A 20148-nucleotide genomic window follows, 5' to 3' on the forward strand; every position below is an offset into this window, starting at 1 on the left:
TCCAAATCCATGTAAAGAAGTGGACATCTAAACACAGGATGCATTTAGAAACCCAGGGAAAAATGAACAGAGAATACTCTCTCCACAACACATTTTAGTTAAATGTGAAAACTACAAACAAAAGACACTAAAGCTGAAGGAGAAAACCAGGAACTCATTTACAAAGACAAACCCATCATGATAACTCAGACCTCTCAGCAGAATCAATAAAAGGTAAGGAAGAATGGAATGTGTATTTTTCAAGTCATAAGAGTAAATAAGTGTCAACAAAGATTATTATGACCAGCAAAGTTACTTCTTAAGGTCAATGGAGTAATAAATACAAGATAAATACAAACTGAAGCAACTCATGATCAATAAGTCAACATTGCAGAATATGCTTAAATATTCAAGTACTGTGTTTACATAGTTTGTGACCCACACTCTCCCTCCTACAACTCCTCCCATATCCACCTCACTCCCTCTCAAATTTACGACTTCTTCTTTAGTTACAGCACACACACACACACACACACACACACACACACACACACACACACACACCTATGTAAATAGATCCTGAGAGTCTACTTAGTGTTGCTTGTAGATAACCTATCAGGACGTTTATTCCCATAGATGATTGATTCTCCCTCACTTATTAGCCATTAATTCACTGTAATTCTTTATCTAGGGGTGGGGTCTTGTGCCCCCACCCACACTGGAATGTCAGTTGTTGTTGTCATTGTGCAAGTCGTGTGTTAGGCAACCGTGCTGTTTAGACTTCATGAATGCAGTAGCCCTGCTGTGTCCTTCAGCAGATATCCCAGTCCTCTGCTCCTTACAATCTTTCTGCTCCCTTTTCTGTGATGTTTCTGGAACCTTGTGTATAGGAATTGTGCTGTGGATGTATCCACTGGGGTGGGCTCTCCACGGTCTGTTGTTCTCTGCATTTTGACAGGTGTATGGATGACTGTAATGGTCTCTGTCTGCTGCAAACAAGCCTTCTTTGATCAGAAGTGGGGTAGAACATAGTTGGTGATCACACTGTTTTAGGAAAGTGTCAATTGCAGGTTCTCTTGTACTTGGGTCCATGACCTCATAGCCACAGGTAGTTGACAAGGTTTGTAGTCTCACACATGAATTCTCTCCTACTTGGTGGGCCATAAGTCTAATCAGAAAGCTCTTGGTTACTTCCAGTGCGTAGGGGCCACTATTACACTCTTGGGTATTTCGTGCTGTGCTGGTCATTGTTGTGGTTTTATATCAAGTTGTCTTTGGCTTTGGCATAGTACCATTAGATATTTTGAGAGTTAGTCCTCAAAGAGAGGCTCAAAGTTGGTTCCAGCTTGAGTCCTCCAAGTCTTGAGTCAAAAGCATGGGATGTGTTCAGAAATTCTTTTTTTTTCTGCTAGGAAAATCATTGCATGAGGGAAGATTTTCTTCACTAAATTCTGATATATTATTTTTCTTTTAAGAAATATCAACTTAAAGCACACTTGTCTTTGCAAGACTTATTTCGTTCATTAGCAATAATTGCCAATAAAGCCAAGGGAATACATTTTAAATTTTATGGTGGTGTGGCTCTGCAGACTTCGTGACCTGATGCACAGGTAAAGATGAGATTATTGACACTGTTCATTGTATGACTCAAAATCATTGTCGATTGTGATACAGGTGAGCTGAAAGGATGAACTTCCTAGACATGTTTTGTGGTATCTTGTGAGCCAATCTTCCTTTCTTTAACATTGGAATAAACTAATCACTTTTGTACCATGAGGTGATATTTTGATTTGGTTTCTTTGTTATTACAGGCTGACTTGTAATAAATAATGAATATCTACTGATATGGATATAAAGGGATTCATTTATACTAAATAAATATATTTATTTCTCTGCACATTAAGTAAAAATAGCCACAAAGAATTCTCAAGACACTAAGAAGAAGTTGGGAAAAATTCTTTAGACACTGAGAGGACGTTGGGGAAGCACCTGGGTCTGTAAAGTGGTTTCCATGTAAACAAGAGGACCTGAAGTTCATTCCCAGAGCCTATGTGATAAAGCTGTGTGTGCTGACAACACTTACAATCCAAGCTCTGAGAGAAAGAGGCAGATACCTGAGATTCTCTGGCCAGCCAGTTTAGCATAATCATCAAGCTAAGTGAGAGGCCATGCCTAAAAAGAAAAACAAGGCAGACAGAATGTGAGAACGATCTCCAAGGTTCACCTCTGTGCGTGCGCGCGCGCGCACGCGCACACACACACACACACACACACACACACACACACACACACACAACTTGAATAGCTATTGTTGAGTTTTAACAGCCTGGCTTTTCATATGTTGCACTATGTCAGCAATTTAGTGATTTGATTGTCCTTTGGGGAACCAGATTCTCCCCATCCTTAGTTCACAGGTTTGCATCAGACAATGTCATCTTTCCCAAAGAAGTAGGAATGACTGGGTGATTCAATATTCAGCCAGTGATTCCCCTATCAGAGCCTGCAGCCATCTCTCTTTTTCTTTGTCAGTAAGGGTCAGATGCAGGCTTTTCATAAGAAAGGGCTTTGCCACATGGAACATTTGAAGCTATGGTGCTAAATAGGTTGACAGGTGCTTGGTAGTCCTGTCTGTTCCTGCCTTGTCCATCACTCTACCATGGCTCTCCATGTACACTGGTAATGGATGCTCCTGATTACCTTCACTAGATGGTCATGCTTGGTCCTGGGATAAGAGATGAGCCCAAAGGCACATCTGTCCTGATGGTCTCAGCAGGGTGGCATCAAAAACAGATGGTCCACCACTGGGAACTTGGGTTTCTGGGACCCTAATACCACATGCTATGAACCCCACCCTATGCTTTTGTGGTCCTGCAATGGGCTGTAAGTGGTGGTTCTCTGAGTCATTAGCTGTGGGTTCTGCTGTGGTTACTTCATGGTTCTCACACAGGCACTCGGAAGACGTCATTAGGCAGAAGCAGTAGGGCAGAGGTTTTCATAGAAAGCATGTGATGAAGCATTATAAAAGCAGAGAGGGGTTCCAAGGCCACAGAGCTCACTCTGCCTTCTTCCTCTTCTAGAGGTGAAAAGAGAGCAAGGACAACACTCTCGACGCTGGGACCTAGGTGGCCTTCCAGGGACGATGAAGCTCCTCTTGCTCCTGCTGACCATCTCTCTGGCCCCCACGACAGAGGCAGGTGAGAGCAGCACATCCCTTTAGTGGTCTAACCCCACTGTCACCGGTAGTAGGAGGGTAAAGGTCTTTCTCGGGAAGAGCCGCTGATTGATATCCCCTCCCTGAGCCATACCCTTATCATCTGGAAAGTGGATTTCCCTAGAAGTACTTGGTAAAGGATAGGAACCTGCAAAACAGAAACCATGTTCTCCTGGAGCACATAGAATAGGCCTGGCTTCTGCATCTGTGATGATACAGGCCTTCCCCTCACCACAAACTCATCAAAGAAGCTAAGGTACTGGTGACCCCCTAGTAAATGGAATTGCTGTCTTCAGAAGAATTGAATTTGCTTGACCCAAACCACTTGATCCCTTCCTCTAACTCAGTGCTTCACAGGCTTTTGGTGGTTCCCCAGTGTTCAAGTATGAGTCTCTGGGCACTCTGCTCTTTGGAATACCAACACCTGCATCTAGGAATGAAAGTGAGTGAGGAGGCCTGAAGAAATAAGATGCCTCAAAGTGTGAACTGAAGCCTTGGTCCCTAGAAAGCAGCGGTATTCCAGGCATCACAGGGCTGGGAGTGAGAGAGAGGAGGCCTTAGAATCTCTCTGGGACCAGAAGTCAGAAGATAGACATACTGAATCCTTAGGATTTCCTTGTCCAGAATAATATGCTTACCTCTAACTGTGTGGAAGAAAGATTTATAGACCAAGACCTATCTTTCTCTCCTTTTTTAGGAAGGGGATCATGAGGGCACTCTTCCCAAGTCCCTTTCAATTCCAGGCCTCCCTGGCTCCCAAATGCCTAGAAAGTCTGGAGCCACCACACAAAACTCATCTGGTGGACGGACTAGCAGGTGCCCACAAAAAGGTTGGCTTTCCCTTCAGGGGAGATCATCGGGGGACATGAAGCCAAGCCCCATTCTCGACCCTACATGGCCTATCTTCAGTACAAGAATGAGGATTCTCGGTATACAATATGTGGTGGTTTCCTTATACGAGAGGACTTTGTGCTGACTGCTGCTCACTGTTCAGGGAGGTAAGGAACAGCAAAGCCCATGCCCTCCTGGGAAGATTCCTTGGAACCTCTGCCTTCACCCTAAGCAGCTTGAGATGAGAGGGGGCCCAGCAAGTCTCATGAGGGAGAAACAGTCTCGCACCAGTCACCGATAAGGAATCAAACACATTTCAACCAAGGTTCACATTGAAATATGAGCCGAACTATGCAATTTGTGTTCTTAGGGATGACTGGCCCCTGAGCACCTCTAATGCAGCAACTCGTGCTTCAGATTACCCCTTAACTCCCTGCAGCTGCAGCGCCACCCTGTAGCAAGGCCTGTCCTTCACACCTCCTGGGCTGCCTCCTCTCTGACTCCACATCTCTTATCTCCACTCTGCTCTCTTTGCAGCAAAATAAATGTCACGTTGGGGGCCCACAACATCAAAGAACGGGAGAAGACGCAGCAAGTCATCCCTGTGGTGAAAATCATTCCACACCCAGCGTATAATGCTAAGACAATCTCCAATGACATTATGCTATTAAAGGTGAGACATTACCCCATCCCTCCACAGACTGTCTCTCCTGCTCCCATCCCTCTCAATCCATCCTGGCCTTGAGGGTGTCTCAGCTCAGCAGGTCATGAGCTGGACTCTTGCTTCTTCCCCAACAGCTGAAGAGTAAGGCCAAGAGGACGAGCGCTGTGAAGACTCTCAATCTGCCCAGAAGCAACGTCAAAGTGAAGCCAGGAGATGTGTGCTATGTGGCTGGTTGGGGAAAGCTCGGCCCAATGGGCAAATTGTCAGACACACTGCAAGAGGTTGAGCTAACAGTACAGGAGGATCAGAAGTGTGAGTCCTACTTAAAAAATGCTTACGACAAAGCCAATCAGATATGTGCGGGGGACCCAAAGATCAAACGTGCTTCCTTTGGGGTAAGTTTGGTTTCAGTTCCCTCTTTGCTCAGCGGGAGGGGAAAAGGAACAGAGACCTAGAGACCCAAACATCAAGGGACTCCTTTACCCATTGGCTATGCTCTTTCTCTCTGGTAACAGCAGGAACCAATAACTAAGTAGGGCCCCAGAGCTGACTAAGAGGCTCTGCTGAAGGTAGCTTGTATAAAAGGATCTGTTTGCAAAATAACGTGTAGCTCCAGGCCCAGGATTTAGAGAACTGGGCTCCCTGAGTGTGTCCTAAACAAGGCCAGGTGTCTCCTCTGAGCAAACACACAGTTTGTAGTTGGGCTTCCCCTCCATGCTCCATCAGGCCCACTCACTGTCTCCATGTCCTTAAACAACAGCCTGAGGACAAGAGTCCCACACACCCTCACAGAGTGGATCACAGACCCAGGGAAAGGGCAGGGGCTGCCCACAGGAGGAAGGTGCAGCTCTAACCATATCCACAGTCAGAACTGGGAAGGCCAGGGGCCCCAGGCCTGCCCTCTGACCTCCCACAAACAGAGAAAACAAATCATGCTTCTCTGTGAGGAGCCTTGGCATCAGAGGGAGGTCGGGACTACAGTGAACAATATCTTAGTACCCTGTGCCCCCTCAATTCACAGGGGGACTCTGGCGGGCCTCTTGTGTGTAAAAAAGTGGCCGCAGGCATCGTCTCCTATGGACGTAAAGATGGTTCAGCTCCAGAGGCCTTCACCAAAGTCTCAACTTTCCTATCCTGGATAGAGGAAACTATGAAAAAGAGCTAACTACAAGAAGCAACGTGGATCATTTCCTGACTAACCACCTTCCCTATAGCTGAGTCCAGGATTGCTCTAGGACAGATGGCAGCAACTGAATAAAGCACTTTTTTTCTGACTGGAAGACTGGTTTCATGTCCATTCACAGTGATCAACCCTGTCCTTGGCAGATGAATGGAATACTTCTTCTGCCACAAGGCTGTGACAACCCAGCTGACATCTGGTAGTTCACCCTCTCTACAAGAGAAGAAGAATGTTTGATTGACCCAAACATGTACTACTTCCCCTCAAAGTCCTTAGAATGTTATTTAATGCAAGTCATCATTAACAGCTACCTACAGTATTTTCATACAGTTTGACCCAAGTCACTGGTGTGTTCTCTGGAACAGAGGAAGAAGTGAATAGATAGAATTCCTTTTGCTTCTCTGTGCTATTTTTCCCCAATAGAAGACTTTTATGTTTTATAAAGCTAATTTCCTTATGAAATGAAACCTTTAAAATTTTATATTAATTGCTCATTTTCAAGGTACATAGTGTAAATGATGTAAAATGATTAAAGAGAACTAATTAACATGTCCACTAATTTAAATACTTTTTATTTTTGAATGGAGTACATAAATTTTTCTGATAAAAGTTATGAAATGTACAAGGCATTATTTTTTTCTTTTTTTCTCCATCTTTATTAACTTGGGTATCTCTTATTTACATTTTGATTGATAATCAAACCCCTAGTCCCTCCCCCCTTCTATATGGTTGTTCCCTCCCCATCCTCCCCCCATTACCATCCTCCCCCCAACAATGACCTTCAATGGGGGTTCAGTCTTGGCAGGGCCAAGGGCTTCCCCTTCCACTGGTGCCCTTACTAGGCTATTCATTGCTACCTATGAGGTTGGAGCCTGGGGTCAGTCCATGTATAGTCTTTGGGTAGTGGCTTAGTCCCTGAAAGCTCTGTTTGGTTGGCATTGTTGTTCATATGGGGTCTCGAGTCCCTCTAAGCTCTTTCAGTCCTTTCTCTGATTCCTTCAATGTGGGTCCCGATCTCAGTTCAGTAGTTTGCTGCTGGCATTCGCCTATGTATTTGCTATATTCTGGGTATGTATCCCAGGAGAGATCTACATCCGGTTCCTGTCAGCCTGCACTTCTTTGCTTCATCCATCTTATGTAGTTTGGTGGCTGTATATGTATGGGCCACATGTGGGGCAGGCTCTGAATGGGTGTTCCTTCTGCCTCTGTTTTAAACTTTGCCTCCCTATTCCTCCCAAGGGTATTCTTATTTCCCTTTTAAAGAAGGAGTGAAGCATTTGCATTTTGGTCATCCTTCTTGTGTTTCATGCGTTCTGTGCATCTAGGGTAATTCAAGCATTTGGGCTAATATCCACTTATCAATGAGTACATACTATGTGTGTTTTTCTGTGATTGGGTTACCTCACTCAGGATGATATTTTCCAGTTCCATTCATTTGCCTATGAATCTTTTCCCAGACTGCTCCTCAGTTCCTGTGTACAGAGGTCTCCAGGCAGGTTCTTGTTGGGCCAGGAATGTGAGCAGAAGTGGTGATCTCCCCTGAGCTCTCAGGATTGTCTGTACTTCTGAAAGCCCAGCTCTCTCTCCCACAGGAGGGTACAGAGAGCTGTGGGATCAGGTCAGCTCCAGGCACAGGCAGAAATTGGAAGGGTCCTGTTCCAGACTGCTCCTTGATTCCTGTGTCCTGAGGGCTCCAGGCAGGTCCCTCAGAGCAGATGTGGTAGTCTTTCTTCTGCTCTCAGGTGTGTAAGCATTCCTGACTGGCTTTCACCTGTGGGTGCAGGCAGAGACCGGAAGAGTCCTGTCCCAGACTGCTCCTCAGTTCCTGTGTCTAGAGTTCTCCAGGAGTGTTCTTCTTGTGCCACGAATCTGAGCAGAATTACTGTTCTTCCCTGAGATCTCAAGATTGTACACATTTCTGAGAGTCCAGCTCTTTCCCCCACAGGATTTGGGATTTACATTTTTAAACACAAGTGAGATCATGCATTATTTTTTCTAGTATGCTGGCTTATTTGACTTAGGATTGTATCTCAGTGTGAACTGTATCATTGTAAAGGATAGAATTTTATCATCTTAATGTCTGGATAATGAGCTAAAGAGATGGCTGAACAGTTTAGAGCATGTGTTGCTCTAATAGAGGAGTCTGGTTCAATTCTCAGAATCCACAGGATGTCCCACAACCATCTTAACTCCAACCTCCAAGGCAACACACACACACACACACACACACACACACACACACACACACACACACCATGTACAAATATTTCCACACATACATAAATACAATTTTCAAGTTTAATTTCTGGATAATGCATATCTTACATGAACCCCATTGTCTCTACACTCCCATTCACTGATGGACATGAGTCAACCTCTAGCTGTTGGGAATAATTTTACCAAAAGCATGAGAGTACAGTTGTAGGGGACCAGGAGAACATACCCAGACACTAAGTTCTCAATACAAAGGAGACTTACCCAGGAGGGACAAGCAGGTTTAGGGCCAGGGAGGTAGATGCTTTTGTACTGGACAAAGGTAGCACTAGGTGTTTCTACAAAAGTGGTTTTTAAGGGAAGTCCGTGCTAGGGTTAGTTGGTAGCTTCTGATGGGATTGCTTAGCTAGTGTAATTAAACAACCAAATTTTGATTGGTAGACCTTGGTGTTTAGTCTCCGGAATGAGTCAGTGGCCAAATAAAGAGTTCCCAAGGCTCCCTCAGAATCTGCATTCCAGAAAACTCCAAAGCAACTAGACCAATATGGTCCCACAGAGCCTGGCATCAAATCACACAGCATACACTCCCTGGTCTTGACCACCATTCCAGCTTCCTTGGGTTGGATCATTGTCTTTATGTAGGTGAGGGCTGGCAAAGAATGGGGCAGGGCCTAGGATTGGAAAGTGAGAAGGTAGGGTGGGAACAGAGTTTGTAAGGGGAGAGAGAGGAGAAAAGAAGAAGAACCAAAATGAAATGAAGGCAGAAAAGGACGACCCAAATCCATGTGTCCTTAAGTGGCTACAGAGAGTTATGAATGTTTCTTAAGAAATGGATTTTTATAGGTCAATCTGTCTTATTTAGGTGGGTACTTCATATCACTATCAATTGGCTCTGAGTTTATTGTGCAGATGTTTTGTGGGGTTTGAATTTACTGATATTAATCTGATCGCTAAATTACAAGCATCTGAAGTTTTGACTTTAATGGGTTGGCTAGGAGTTGATACTTTAGTCTTTAGGGGGTGGATGCTGGGAATATAAACAGAACAGTGGCAGAGAGCTGCAAGAGGGTACCCACCCCTGGGACCCTAAGGTGTTTGCTGGAAGTGTGGGCATAGTCTGCAGCAGGGATCCAAGATAGGACAGCATCCACTGGGACCAGAGGAGATCATAGAGCCACAGGGTGGGTGGGGGTGGGGGACCAACTACTGATGGGACCTCTAGAGTCCTGATTTTACAGGGTTGCTGGGGTATTTTACAATTGATTTGAAACCTGTTGGGATCTATAGATTAGGAAAAGAAAGCACAGTTAAGGAATTTAGGGGAAATAATAAAAACCTTTTTATTGGTTATTTGTTAATTTCATGTCATGCATTGCACTGTCAGGAGCCATTTAGGAGAAGCTAAGGCTAGCAGGTGACCTTCCTTAAGGTGGCCCACCATTTTAGCAGATTTCGTAAAGATCAACATAAAGATGAACTTTAATGAATTAATGTTGTTTATATGACTAATGGATTTATAGAACTTCTGATTTGATTCAAATAATTTCAGGAAGAAAAATTTAAAGTTTAATTTTATTTTTTACTTATTCACTTTACACCCTACTCACTGCCCCCTCCTGGTAACCCTCCCCTAGAATCCTCCCCAGTGCTTCCTCATCTTCTTCTCTGAGCAGATGGGGGTCCCAGGGAATTGTCTGGCACTTCAAGTCTCTGCTAGGTTAGGGGCTTAAGAAGAAAGCTTTAAGAGGTGGTCTTAGTTGTTTTGCTAGAAAGATGTAATAAAAAAGTAGAATCAAGACTAAAATGTGCCCACTCCTCTTGATAGTAAGTAAAGGCTGCATAATAAGAAATACAATGAGCTTTCATAATTACACTAAAAAGACAAATAAGTTTCAGAAAATTTGTGTTCAAGGAAAACATTTAGGTCCAAGGATATAGGTACAGATGTGCACTGTAACTCAAGGCCATGTACAAACTGTTGCTTTGAACTTATAAGGAGTATATTAGAATGAAACACTGCTTTGAACTTAATATCAACATCTAGCTGTAAATCCCAATATATGTAAAGTTTTACCTTTGAGGAAATCCTATAAATAACTTTTTATCTAAGATTGTATAAAAAGTCCAAGGAAAAGAAATAAAGTTATTGGTTAAGTAGTTTTGCTTGGGTAGCTCGGCCTTATCCATCCATCCATCCATCCATCCATCCATCCATCCATCCATCCATCCCTCCCTCCAAATGTATATGTCTGTCTATATATACATGTGTAGGTATTCATGCATATATAAGCATGCATGAATATTTGTGGAGCAAATGAGACAGGTGGTTGGGCCCAACAAAAATGTGAATGTGTTAATGTGTAAGTGAGAACGTAAATGAAAATGTATGTATGAATGCATATGTGTCGTCTCTTCATATTGACTATAAACACATCTTAATTCTTTTCCTTTCCTTTTCTCTGGTTCACAGAGTTTACAGCCCTTCCAGTGAAGGGCTTCTGGCTGCCTGGCCCTAGATGGGAACAATAGTGATAAATCCTTTATCTAAGCACCCACTGTTAGCAACAAGTGTCAGTAAATCCAGAAGTCTGCAGCTTCTGGCTGCAGAGTAACTTAAAGTCAAGATAGTTATATGTTATTATAGAAAGCAATTCAACTGTTGCCCCCAGCTTCAGAGAGGACCCAGCCTAGGGCTGGCCTCAGGCATTCACCTTCCCCTCCCCTTAATTCCCACCCTCCACCTTTGCAACCTCTGCTGCTCAACAGAGAAAAATATCTCATTGTGGACTCAGTAGTGTGCTGCAGTGTGTCCTACAGTGTACCCTTTTGTACACCTCTTTATTTGCAAACGTTCATTGCAATGACTCATTGGTCTGGTATGAAGCCTCTGGTTTCTGCTACTCTATTAATACTGCAATCTCACTGGGACTTCTCTCAGATACTCTGTTCCTGCCCTGCATCATGGAGATCCTATAGTTTTAGATCTGTAGGACAGCCTCTTCATGTACTCAGGCAGTTCATTGATGTTGGGACAGGTCAATTCAAAGCCCTGAATCTGGGCCTGAGAGGCATCCAAGACAGTCAGCCTGCTGGCTCTCAGCTTTCATCCCTTCAGGCCAGCTCACTTGCAAACCCTGCAATCAGGGGCAGCTTTACCCTTCTGCCCAGGTGAGGTACAGGGTCTGCTCAGGGTGCTGCCAATGAGGGATATGGCCAGCTCTTTGGTCTGCCATAAATGGGAGGGTTAAGGGAGAGGAAAAGGTGTCTCTCCTTCCCCAGCACCACTGTCCAGCAGCCAAAAGGCAGAGCCAGCTCGTCTGTACTCAAGCCCTGGGGTTGGCTCTCCTGCAATCTTATATCCAGGCCTAGCTCTCCTGTGCTGCCCAGGTGAAGTACAGGGCCTGCTTTCCAGAGTGCTGTAGCAGTTTAGGGGTTAGGGAGGGCTACCACTCCTACTCTAATGACCCCAGAGCTGGTTCTTGCACCTGCCACAAATGGTGAGGGGTGAGGCGGAAGAAAGGTATCCTTCATTCATTCATGTCACCACAGAAAAACGAGTGATAGAGCCAGATCTTCCACGCTTGCATCCTCAGGGCCAGATCCCTCAAAACTCCTGTAATTGTGTGCAGCTCAGCTCTCCTGAGTACTGCAGCAGGAGGGTGAGGTCTGCTCTCCTGCTCTTATGCCTCTAGGGCCAGTTCTCCCATCATGCCCAGGTGAGGGGTGGGACCAGCTCCGCACAGTCTTCAGACAACGAAATATCCCTGGGTAGCAGCCCACACCAAGAACATCCACCCGGCCTTTGATGGCAACAGAACCCTCCTACTGTAGGGCCATGGATCCAGATGTGCCCCCCCCCAGTGGCAGCACAGGCTCTGTGCTCATCAGGTGGCGTCACCAGTTATCTACAACAGGCTGTTTCTCACTTCCTTGGGTCTTCAGTTCTGCTTTTCTTTATTGTGCTCACATCTTTCTGTTTCTCTTTTCTTTCATTTCTCCACTACTTATTTGATTTTCTCAGTAGTGCCCATGGTCTCTGAGTGCCTGGGTCATCCAGGAGTAGTCTCAAGAGTGCTGTGCCCTGCTCATGCATTATGGTGCCACACAAGGGTCATCTGCCCCCTTCTAGGCCTGCATGTTGCCAGACTGGTGTTCATCTCAGGCTAACTCTCTGTCTGGACCCTTGGTGCTGTACTGGAGGTGGTCTTAGGCTTCCTTTCTGTAGGGAATGTTACATTAATCATTTAGATATTCATAGGTCAGAACACTGAGTGTGGACATAGTCTCTCTCCTCTCTGCCACCTACTGATGTACATGTGAAAGAGCAGCCACATCTACAATGGCTCTAAGGGCAGCAAGCAGAAACCTTTTAAAAAATCTTTGGTGTACATATGAAATTTCCACAACCATGGTCTTGGTAGTTAGGGGGAGAAGACCACGAAAAGGGAGAGAGATCCCATGCTCAAAAATAGGTGGGGAAATTTTAGGCTGTTGATTGACAGAAGTCAACTTGGAGTTCATTTGATCTGTATGAGGTAGATTAAGTCCACTTATGAGAATTCTTAGATTTATAAAAAGAGATAAAATTGTACCATTTTTTGTAATCTTACTGAAATATATATTGTAGAAAGAGCAGTGGATTTATATCTTTGTGTTAAAGTAAAGTCAAACAATAGCATAGACAGAGAGAAAGAAATCTTAAACACCTTTTTATTTATTTAAGATTCATAAATAAACCCTCACAACTTACTTAAGCTTCCACATCCTTAGACCTTAAAACACTACCTTAGACCATCTTACAGGCTCTCGCGGGTTAGCTTTTATATTCTCAGATCTTTACACTTGCATTTTATACCTTTGAACATTGTTTTAGATTTTATAACTTCAAGCCTTATAACTTGGTGAGTAGGAATACGAGGGCATCATATAGTGAAGGTGGTATTATTTTGCTGACATACATTGCAGGTTTGAGTTAGGTTCTTATCTAATGGGGTGAGAGTCAGATGGTTTTGAGGAAAGGAGAAAAGTGATTTATTATTAGAGTGAAATATTTGATGTAAGTAGAGGGTTGTGTCCTGTGCTAAAAGACGGTTATATATGTTGATTTCTGGGTTATGTAGTAGGGTGGTCCAGAGAGAAGTGTGATGAATTGTAAGGGATAAAAAGGCAGCTTGACAGGCTGTCGTGTTGGTGTGATTACTGCCTTTACTGATGATGGAGGGGTGTGTCTCATGTGCCTTGCAATGAACTCAGACAATTTGAGAAAACAAAAGTAATACCTTGATGAGTATATAAAGAGTTAGTAATTGAGTGGTCTTTTGTGTTTGAAGTCCTTGTTTCTTCCAGATGGTCAAGTGTGTTAAGTCAAATATATGTGGAGTCTGTATACTCCACCAATAATGTACGTTTGGCAATTTGGAAGACTCTGGTGAAGGCTATTAATAATTGATAGTGTGTGGGGGTGAAGGAGGCCACCTTGATGATAGCATAATCTGGAACCACTGTGTATCCTGCAACATTGTGGCCTCTTGGGAGAAGAGAGGGGCATATGTATAAAGAGTATAAGAAGAAGTTGCTAGAGGAGCCTCCTTATGTGAGAGGGATGAGGGAGGAGATCATTGGGAGTCTCTGGATAGGAGTGAACAGGGTCTGGGAAATGTTGTGTTAAAGGGAAAACACGGAGGAATTGCATTAGGACAGGAAAGAAATGAGGGTAATGAGTTTTTGAAAAGAAAAGTTTGGAGGGATAGAATCTAAGGGAGGAGGGTTTGGAGTCCTTGAAGAGAGAGAGAGAGAGAGAGAGAGAGAGAGAGAGAGAGAGAGAGAGAGAGAGAGAGAGAGAGATACACTGTGGGGGGAATCCCAGTTAGTTTGTTTGATTTAGAGATGAGCAGAGATTTGTGGCAAGAGCCCTTAGGCAGGGATGCCACCCTAGAACGACGTTTCTTAGATTCTGAAGAGGTAAGTTACAGGGGTAAACGCCAGTACTAGAAAGTGTTCCAAGACTTACAGGCATTGCTCTTTGGAAGTGTAAAGATGGAAAGCTGTGCATAGATTTGGAGGCTGAGGGCCAGGGTTGAAAAGAGATTTTGTATGTTTGTTTAAGGAATTGCTTGTCAAGAAAGGTTCATGCAGAAGCAACTTAGTATAGAGGATGTAGAAGTGAGTATCCAGAGACCCATGAACAGAGGAAATTGACCCCCCTCCCATGAAAAGCTGTTCACATTTTGTTGAGGGCAGAAATAGGCAAGGGGATTTTGAGTGAAGTGTTTATGGGTTGGAGTGAGAGAAATTCCAAGATAGGTGACTGTAGGAGAGGAGAGTTTAGCTTTGGAACCTCTGGAACTGAGGAAAGTAATGAGTGAGGCAGTATTGGCTGTCTGAGAGGGAAGGACTACAAAGGAGGAAGCTATTGACATATTGTAGCAGGCAGGAGAATATCCACATACTAAAGCAGGCAGGAGGTCATCCACATACTGTAGCAGGCAGGAGGGAAAAGGGGGAAATAGACCAGTACCTTAGTGATTGCCTGGCCAGAAAAGGAGGGACTGTGTCTGAAAAAATGATATCAAGTATGAACATCTAGGGATATTGAAGGGAGAAAACACCTTTAAGGTCTAGGATTAAGAAATGAGTAGGGTTTCCAGTGGTCAGGGAAAATATAATGTAAGGTGGATAGGGACACAGGCAGTGCTGATGAAGCAGAGGCTTTGAATAAGTGGAAGGTTCACTTAGGTTTTGACTGACCATGGGAGTATTTTAGGTGAAGAGGTAGGATGTAGAATCCATTTAGTTACAAGATATTGAATGATGAATTGGAGGCCTCTGAGACTGGTGAAGTGTAAGGGGCATTGGAGTTTGGAGATGTAGGCAGAAGGGTCTTTGCACAGAATATCAAAAAAGCTTATGAACAAACAAGAAGGTCTGAGTGGGAATTAGACGGGCATAAGAGGGGCATGAGAGGGGGTGTTTGTGGGTAATCAAATAATCAAAATACGTTGAAAACATGTATAAAGTTGTCAAAGAATTTCATAAGGTTCACAGGATAAGATCATCTCCCATGTCAAAAACTCTTAAGGAGTGACTGGGCTGACTCTGGTGACATCATTCTCATTTCAGTGGGATGGCCAAGCCAAGGACACTCTGGCAGCAATATCAAGTTACTTACCACAAAACAAAATCTGGAACAGACTTCACAATGAAAACTTAGTTGCCACTTTAACTTTCCAGTGTATTTAACTACTCATTTCATCCTTAAGGTGAAATTCAACTTGCCATGAATGTTCCAGGTGAAGAAGGAATTATGGTGAGCTCAAAGTAAACCCAATTAAATATACACATATCAACCCAGCAGAATGGAGTTTTGTGAACAGTGATGTAGCCTTGCTTTGACACTTAACATGAGAATTTAAAATCATATTTCAAGATGTCCAGAAATATTGTCATGTATTTTCATAAGTCCGTTTTTGGTCCGTCAAATGGGATTCATAGAACTATAATCCTTCATCAAATTAAAAGTATATTTATCATGTCTCGTCATGACTTTTTTGGGGCTTTTATGGGTCTTTTTCAGGCACAGATGCTCACACACTAGCATCACACTGTATGCATACTACCACTTTTCACAGCACATACACTTGTGAGCAACTAGTCTCAAGAACTGAGCACAAGGGACTGCACACAGGGCTCAGAAGTCTTAACAGTATACGCCGCATTTTTAGACCACCATGTTGATAGCTCATCACCACTTGTAACTTCAGTTCCTCTGGCTTAAAAGTTTACTAACATCAGAGCTATGTCCATCAAGCCATAGAGTGAAACATTTGTTTGTCCAAGCAACATAGAATATCCACCCTGATCTTTTTGTCCTCCTTTGTTAGTATGATAAAAGCAAACCAAAATAAATGTTATTACTTACAGGTTTTCAGATAACACATACATGGACCCTGCTTGATGGTTTTAAAAGATTCTTTCCAAATGGCCTCTCATATAATTAAGATTATTTTATTCTGTAGGCTTTTGTTGCTTATCTGTGTATGCACATATTGTATCACTTATATACAGTCCCTTTCAGGGTAAACAATGAACATTCATTAGAGCTTGTGTAAGCAGTGTGCATCCCCAAACAGTAGCCATTCAATATGGAGCAAAGAAGCCAAAATGCTGCATATCCATGGACCAGATGACTAATTTTTAGGCAATTAATACTTTTAATTGCATAAAGACTAAAGACTTTAATCCATAACTAAGACAAAACAGCCTTTCTTGGTCCCAAAATATAAGAGGAGAAAGTTCAAAAGTATCTGAAATCTATGAAGCAATGTGATAAGAAAGCAAGATCTGGTAGCTTTGTCGTTTTCTGGATGTACACACACACACACACACACACACACACACAATTAACTATGTATGACAGTAACACATGATCATGGTATATGAGGCAAACACTTGCCTTTAAATTTTTCTCTTGTGACTTCCTAGCAGTTGTCTAGTTGTAACTCTTCCTAGGAGAGTCAGAGTTAAGATTAATTCCTGAGAATGTTCAAAGAGATTGTTCTACAGTATGATCAATAGTCCCAAATATTAATAAGATGATGTTTTGCATTGCAGCATGAACTCTCATTAAGTGCTTTTATTGTGTGTTTAACAGTAAGAGCAGTATTATAACTGCTGTGAAGATAAATTGTGTGTCAGTATTATTTTGAGAAAGAAAGAAAGACAGAAATACAGAAAGAGAAAAAGGAAAAAAGAAAAAAACAGAGAACAAGCGAAATCTTACCAGAATGTAAAAGGGTGTAAGAGTTAGAAAAGGACACACTTGTGTCTCCATCCAGTCACGATGGACATCCTGAGGTCTCAGGCCTACTTATCCACACCCTCCAACCTTGTACAGTTTTGGTCTTTATCCCAGTTTAGCACATAGGAGGTCAATGTGGTGACAGCGTCATTTTTAACCAAACCACAAAACTTCCTTAAATAATATGATGCTGATCAGAAGCGGATGTGCATAGGTTTAAAATGCCTGTGAGATCCCTGAGCCCACACATCGTTCATCTCCATCCAAGGACTGTGTCTGCTCTGCCCTCCTCCAATTTGAACAGCCTTGCTGGGAAGATGCCACCAGTCCTGATACTCCTGACCCTATTTCTGCCTCTTGGAGCCAGAGCAGGTGAGTGAACACCCCTGTCCCAGATGTGCCACTCCACAACAACCTCTGCTGCCTTTCTGCCCAGCAGTGGTCAGGGATTGTCCTGACACTGAACCCAAGAGATTTCTGAATGTCAGGTTCCATACCAAACCAGACTTGGAAATCTGACACTGGACTGATTTCCAACAAGGTCTGAAGAATGGAGATGCTTTCAGAAAACTTAGTAGGCACTAGTTCTCCTGCTTTTTCCCATCACCTGGAGACTGGATCATCCTTAGAAAGAGATATGGCATGTCCTGCGCTACGTCTCGCCAGCAGGAACGACGCGGCACACACAGGATCCTTCTGCAGAAAAAGCTTTAATGCGTCTTGAGAGGGAGAGCATAAGCTGACAATGCGGAGACGCCGAGTGAGGAATAACCGTCCCTTATATAGGAAACTATTTAGGACGGTGCCAATTATGCCAGATGACGCACTAAAAACGTGTCCTTTGAGTAGGGAAGTTACCAGGCGCCTGCGTATTGCCCTTTTTACTAGGTGCGTTCTGCCGGATGCCGGTGCCATCTTGTAATGGAGTATGTGAGGACAGCTCCTCGGACAGCTCCTCGGACAGCTCCTCACATCTGTGAGGACAGCTCCTCGGACAGCTCCTCACAGTGGCAGAGAATGAAAAGATACAAAAATGTACATCTTTAACTTGACTTCCGACTAGGGAAAGGGGAGCTTTAATGAGATTTAATATTCAGCCATGATTATTTGATGTGCAATGAATCCAGTCTTCAAAAGCCTAGGGGACCTGCAGACTCCATTTTCAATCACCCACCCTCCACCCCCCAGATATACCCTCCTGACCTCAAATATTACTCCCAGACACCAAATATTCTAGGCTTTTCTTTCAGAGGAGATCATCGGAGGCAATGAGGTCAGTCCGCATTCCTGCCCCTACATGGCATATTTTGAGATGATAATGAGAAGAAGACATTCTGCGGAGGCTTCCTGGTTAGAGACAATTTCATGCTGACGGCTGCTCACTGCAGAGGAAGGTGAGGAGAAGCAGCCAGCCCACATTTTCTCAGACACACACAGGAGCTTCTGTGGTCTAGTGTAGAAGCTCCCTGTGAGTTCACACTAGAAGGCAGGATTGTGAAAATTGATGTCTGTCAAGAGGCACATTTGAGGTAAAAGAGTGAGAGGTTACAGCAAGCAGTAAGCTTTGTGGGGAGTGGGTGTGATGGCAATCCCAAGATGGCACCCGGGACTGCTGCCAAGTCTTATGACTATCACCTGACTTCCTCATACACCCAAAAGTAAGCCGCGCCCATTGTGAGAGCTGCACAGGTGCACCATGACACAAAATCACGCCATTTGGCGTGGACCTATGAACTGAGACTACGTAGACTGGACTGATGGGGCATGTTTATGGGTTATTATTAGGGAGTGTGCTTGAGCATAAGAGATTGCTGCTTGCATGCAGAAAGAAAGGTTCCTGAATAAACTGCTTTGAGAAGAACGTCGTGGTGTTGCTCCTTTCTGCAGGATGGAGACGGAGACGACTAGTGGTGGCCCGTAAGGGGACATTCATTCAGAACTCATCGCAGTCAGGGTGGCTAGCCAGTAAGTTCCCAGGTAAGTGGGATGAGCTAAGCTCTCGGGTTGAGACTAAGGTTCCCAGTTTGTGACAAGTTGCAAAACAGGGAAACCTCGCCAGAGTTCACCAGGCCCTCAAGTTTGTTGAAAAAGAAGAATCAGGCTAAAAAAACATAGTGAGAATTTTTAAAAGCAGTGGACCAAGTTGCTTCATGGTTTCCTGTAACAGGATACCTGACGATGCCCAGTTAGGAAAAATTAGGGAAAGACTTGAGGTTTGCCAAGGAGCAGGGGGTTTTTATAAAAAGAGTAATGCCAGTATGGAAATTAGTGAAAAATTGCATGGGAGACAAGGAAAGATGTGGTGCAGAGCTAAAAAAGGGCAATGAGGCGATAAGTCACGTTAGAGAGGAACGCTCCCAAAAATCGGAGACTGAGGGTACTTCTAGCGAGGGAGATATGTCGGAAGACGATCTGGAGAGCATTGCAGACAGCTTAGAGAAAGTAAAACTGAAGGTGGAGCCATCAGCTCTGGGGCCGCCTCATCCACCACCGTACAATCCGGGTGGGGTAGAGGGACGTAATCTACACCCAGAAACCTGGAGGGAACTGCAAGCCCAATGCTTCCCTGTATTTCAGAATGCGCAGGGCAATCGCACACATGAGCCGCTAGATTGGAAGATTGTCTAAAGACTGGCCGAAGGAGTTCAAGCATACTGTGTTACCGCTGCTTATATAGTGGCGCAGTTAGAATCCTTACATCGCTTTTGTATGACTCCTAGCGATTGGCAGAATCTGACTCGTGCCTGTCTGACATCAGGCCAGTATTTGGACTGGAAGGCATACTTTTTTGAGTTTGCTGCAAAGCAGGCTGTGGTCAATGCTCGTAACGGGCAGCAAGTTTGGGATCAGGACATATTGCTAGGACAAGGGAGATTTGCGGCAGCTCAGATCAATTATCCTCTTCAAGTATATGAACAAATTAACACCATAGGGACTAGGGCATGGAAATCCCTTCCTAGTAGAGGAGAGGTGAGCGGAAACTTGACTAAGATCATCCAGGGACCCAACAAGCCCTTTGCAGATTATGGGGCTCGTATGGTGGAGGCAGGAGGTCTTTGGGGATCCTGATACTCCCATGCCACTGTTGAAACAGCTTATCTTTGAGCAGTGTACTAAAGAGAGCAGACAAGCTATTACTCCATATAAGAGAAAAGACTTAGAGGTGTGAATGAAGCTCTGCAGGGACTTGGGTTTGTCTAATTTAGGGTTGGCTGCTGCCGTCATGCAGATGTCCCAAGGACAGAATGGCCAAAAGAATAATACTGCGTTAA

At 44.0% G+C, this 20148-nt stretch overlaps 2 protein-coding genes and 1 non-coding gene across 3 annotated transcripts in view; 2 read left to right on the plus strand and 1 right to left on the minus strand.

The window, feature by feature from the left end:
- Nucleotides 1-2974: 2974 nt before the first annotated feature.
- Nucleotides 2975-5959, plus strand: LOC116913476 (granzyme-like protein 1). Its single transcript, XM_032917679.1, has 5 exons — nt 2975-3173; nt 4038-4188; nt 4559-4694; nt 4820-5080; nt 5707-5959. Exons 1-5 carry the CDS (start codon nt 3119-3121, stop codon nt 5848-5850), a joined length of 747 nt encoding a protein of 248 aa, XP_032773570.1. The 5' UTR covers nt 2975-3118; the 3' UTR covers nt 5851-5959.
- A 6347-nt stretch (nt 5960-12306) lies between these two features.
- Nucleotides 12307-12435, minus strand: LOC116914122. The gene has a single exon (XR_004389686.1). It is a non-coding gene; the product is annotated as a small nucleolar RNA SNORA17 (small nucleolar RNA).
- A 4712-nt stretch (nt 12436-17147) lies between these two features.
- The window catches only part of LOC116913800 (granzyme-like protein 1), a 98331-nt gene continuing 95330 nt past the window's right edge, over nt 17148-20148 (plus strand). Inside the window, exon 1 of the mRNA XM_032918106.1 lies at nt 17148-17248. Within this exon, the coding sequence (XP_032773997.1) occupies nt 17194-17248 (55 nt within the window). The 5' untranslated portion in view covers nt 17148-17193. The remainder of the gene's footprint in view (nt 17249-20148) is intronic.

The sequence above is a fragment of the Rattus rattus genome, chromosome 12, assembly GCF_011064425.1.
Source record: "Rattus rattus isolate New Zealand chromosome 12, Rrattus_CSIRO_v1, whole genome shotgun sequence".
NCBI classification, from domain to species: Eukaryota; Metazoa; Chordata; class Mammalia; order Rodentia; family Muridae; genus Rattus; species Rattus rattus.

Bases quoted from the DNA above. Each gene is read 5' to 3' on its own strand.
- LOC116913476 (XM_032917679.1), top strand. From the start codon at position 3,119: ATGAAGCTCCTCTTGCTCCTGCTGACCATCTCTCTGGCCCCCACGACA. The intron at 3,174-4,037 runs GTGAGAGCAGCA...CTTTCCCTTCAG, and splicing joins GGCCCCCACGACAGAGGCAG to GGGAGATCATCGGGGGACAT. The intron at 4,695-4,819 runs GTGAGACATTAC...CTTCCCCAACAG, and splicing joins ATGACATTATGCTATTAAAG to CTGAAGAGTAAGGCCAAGAG.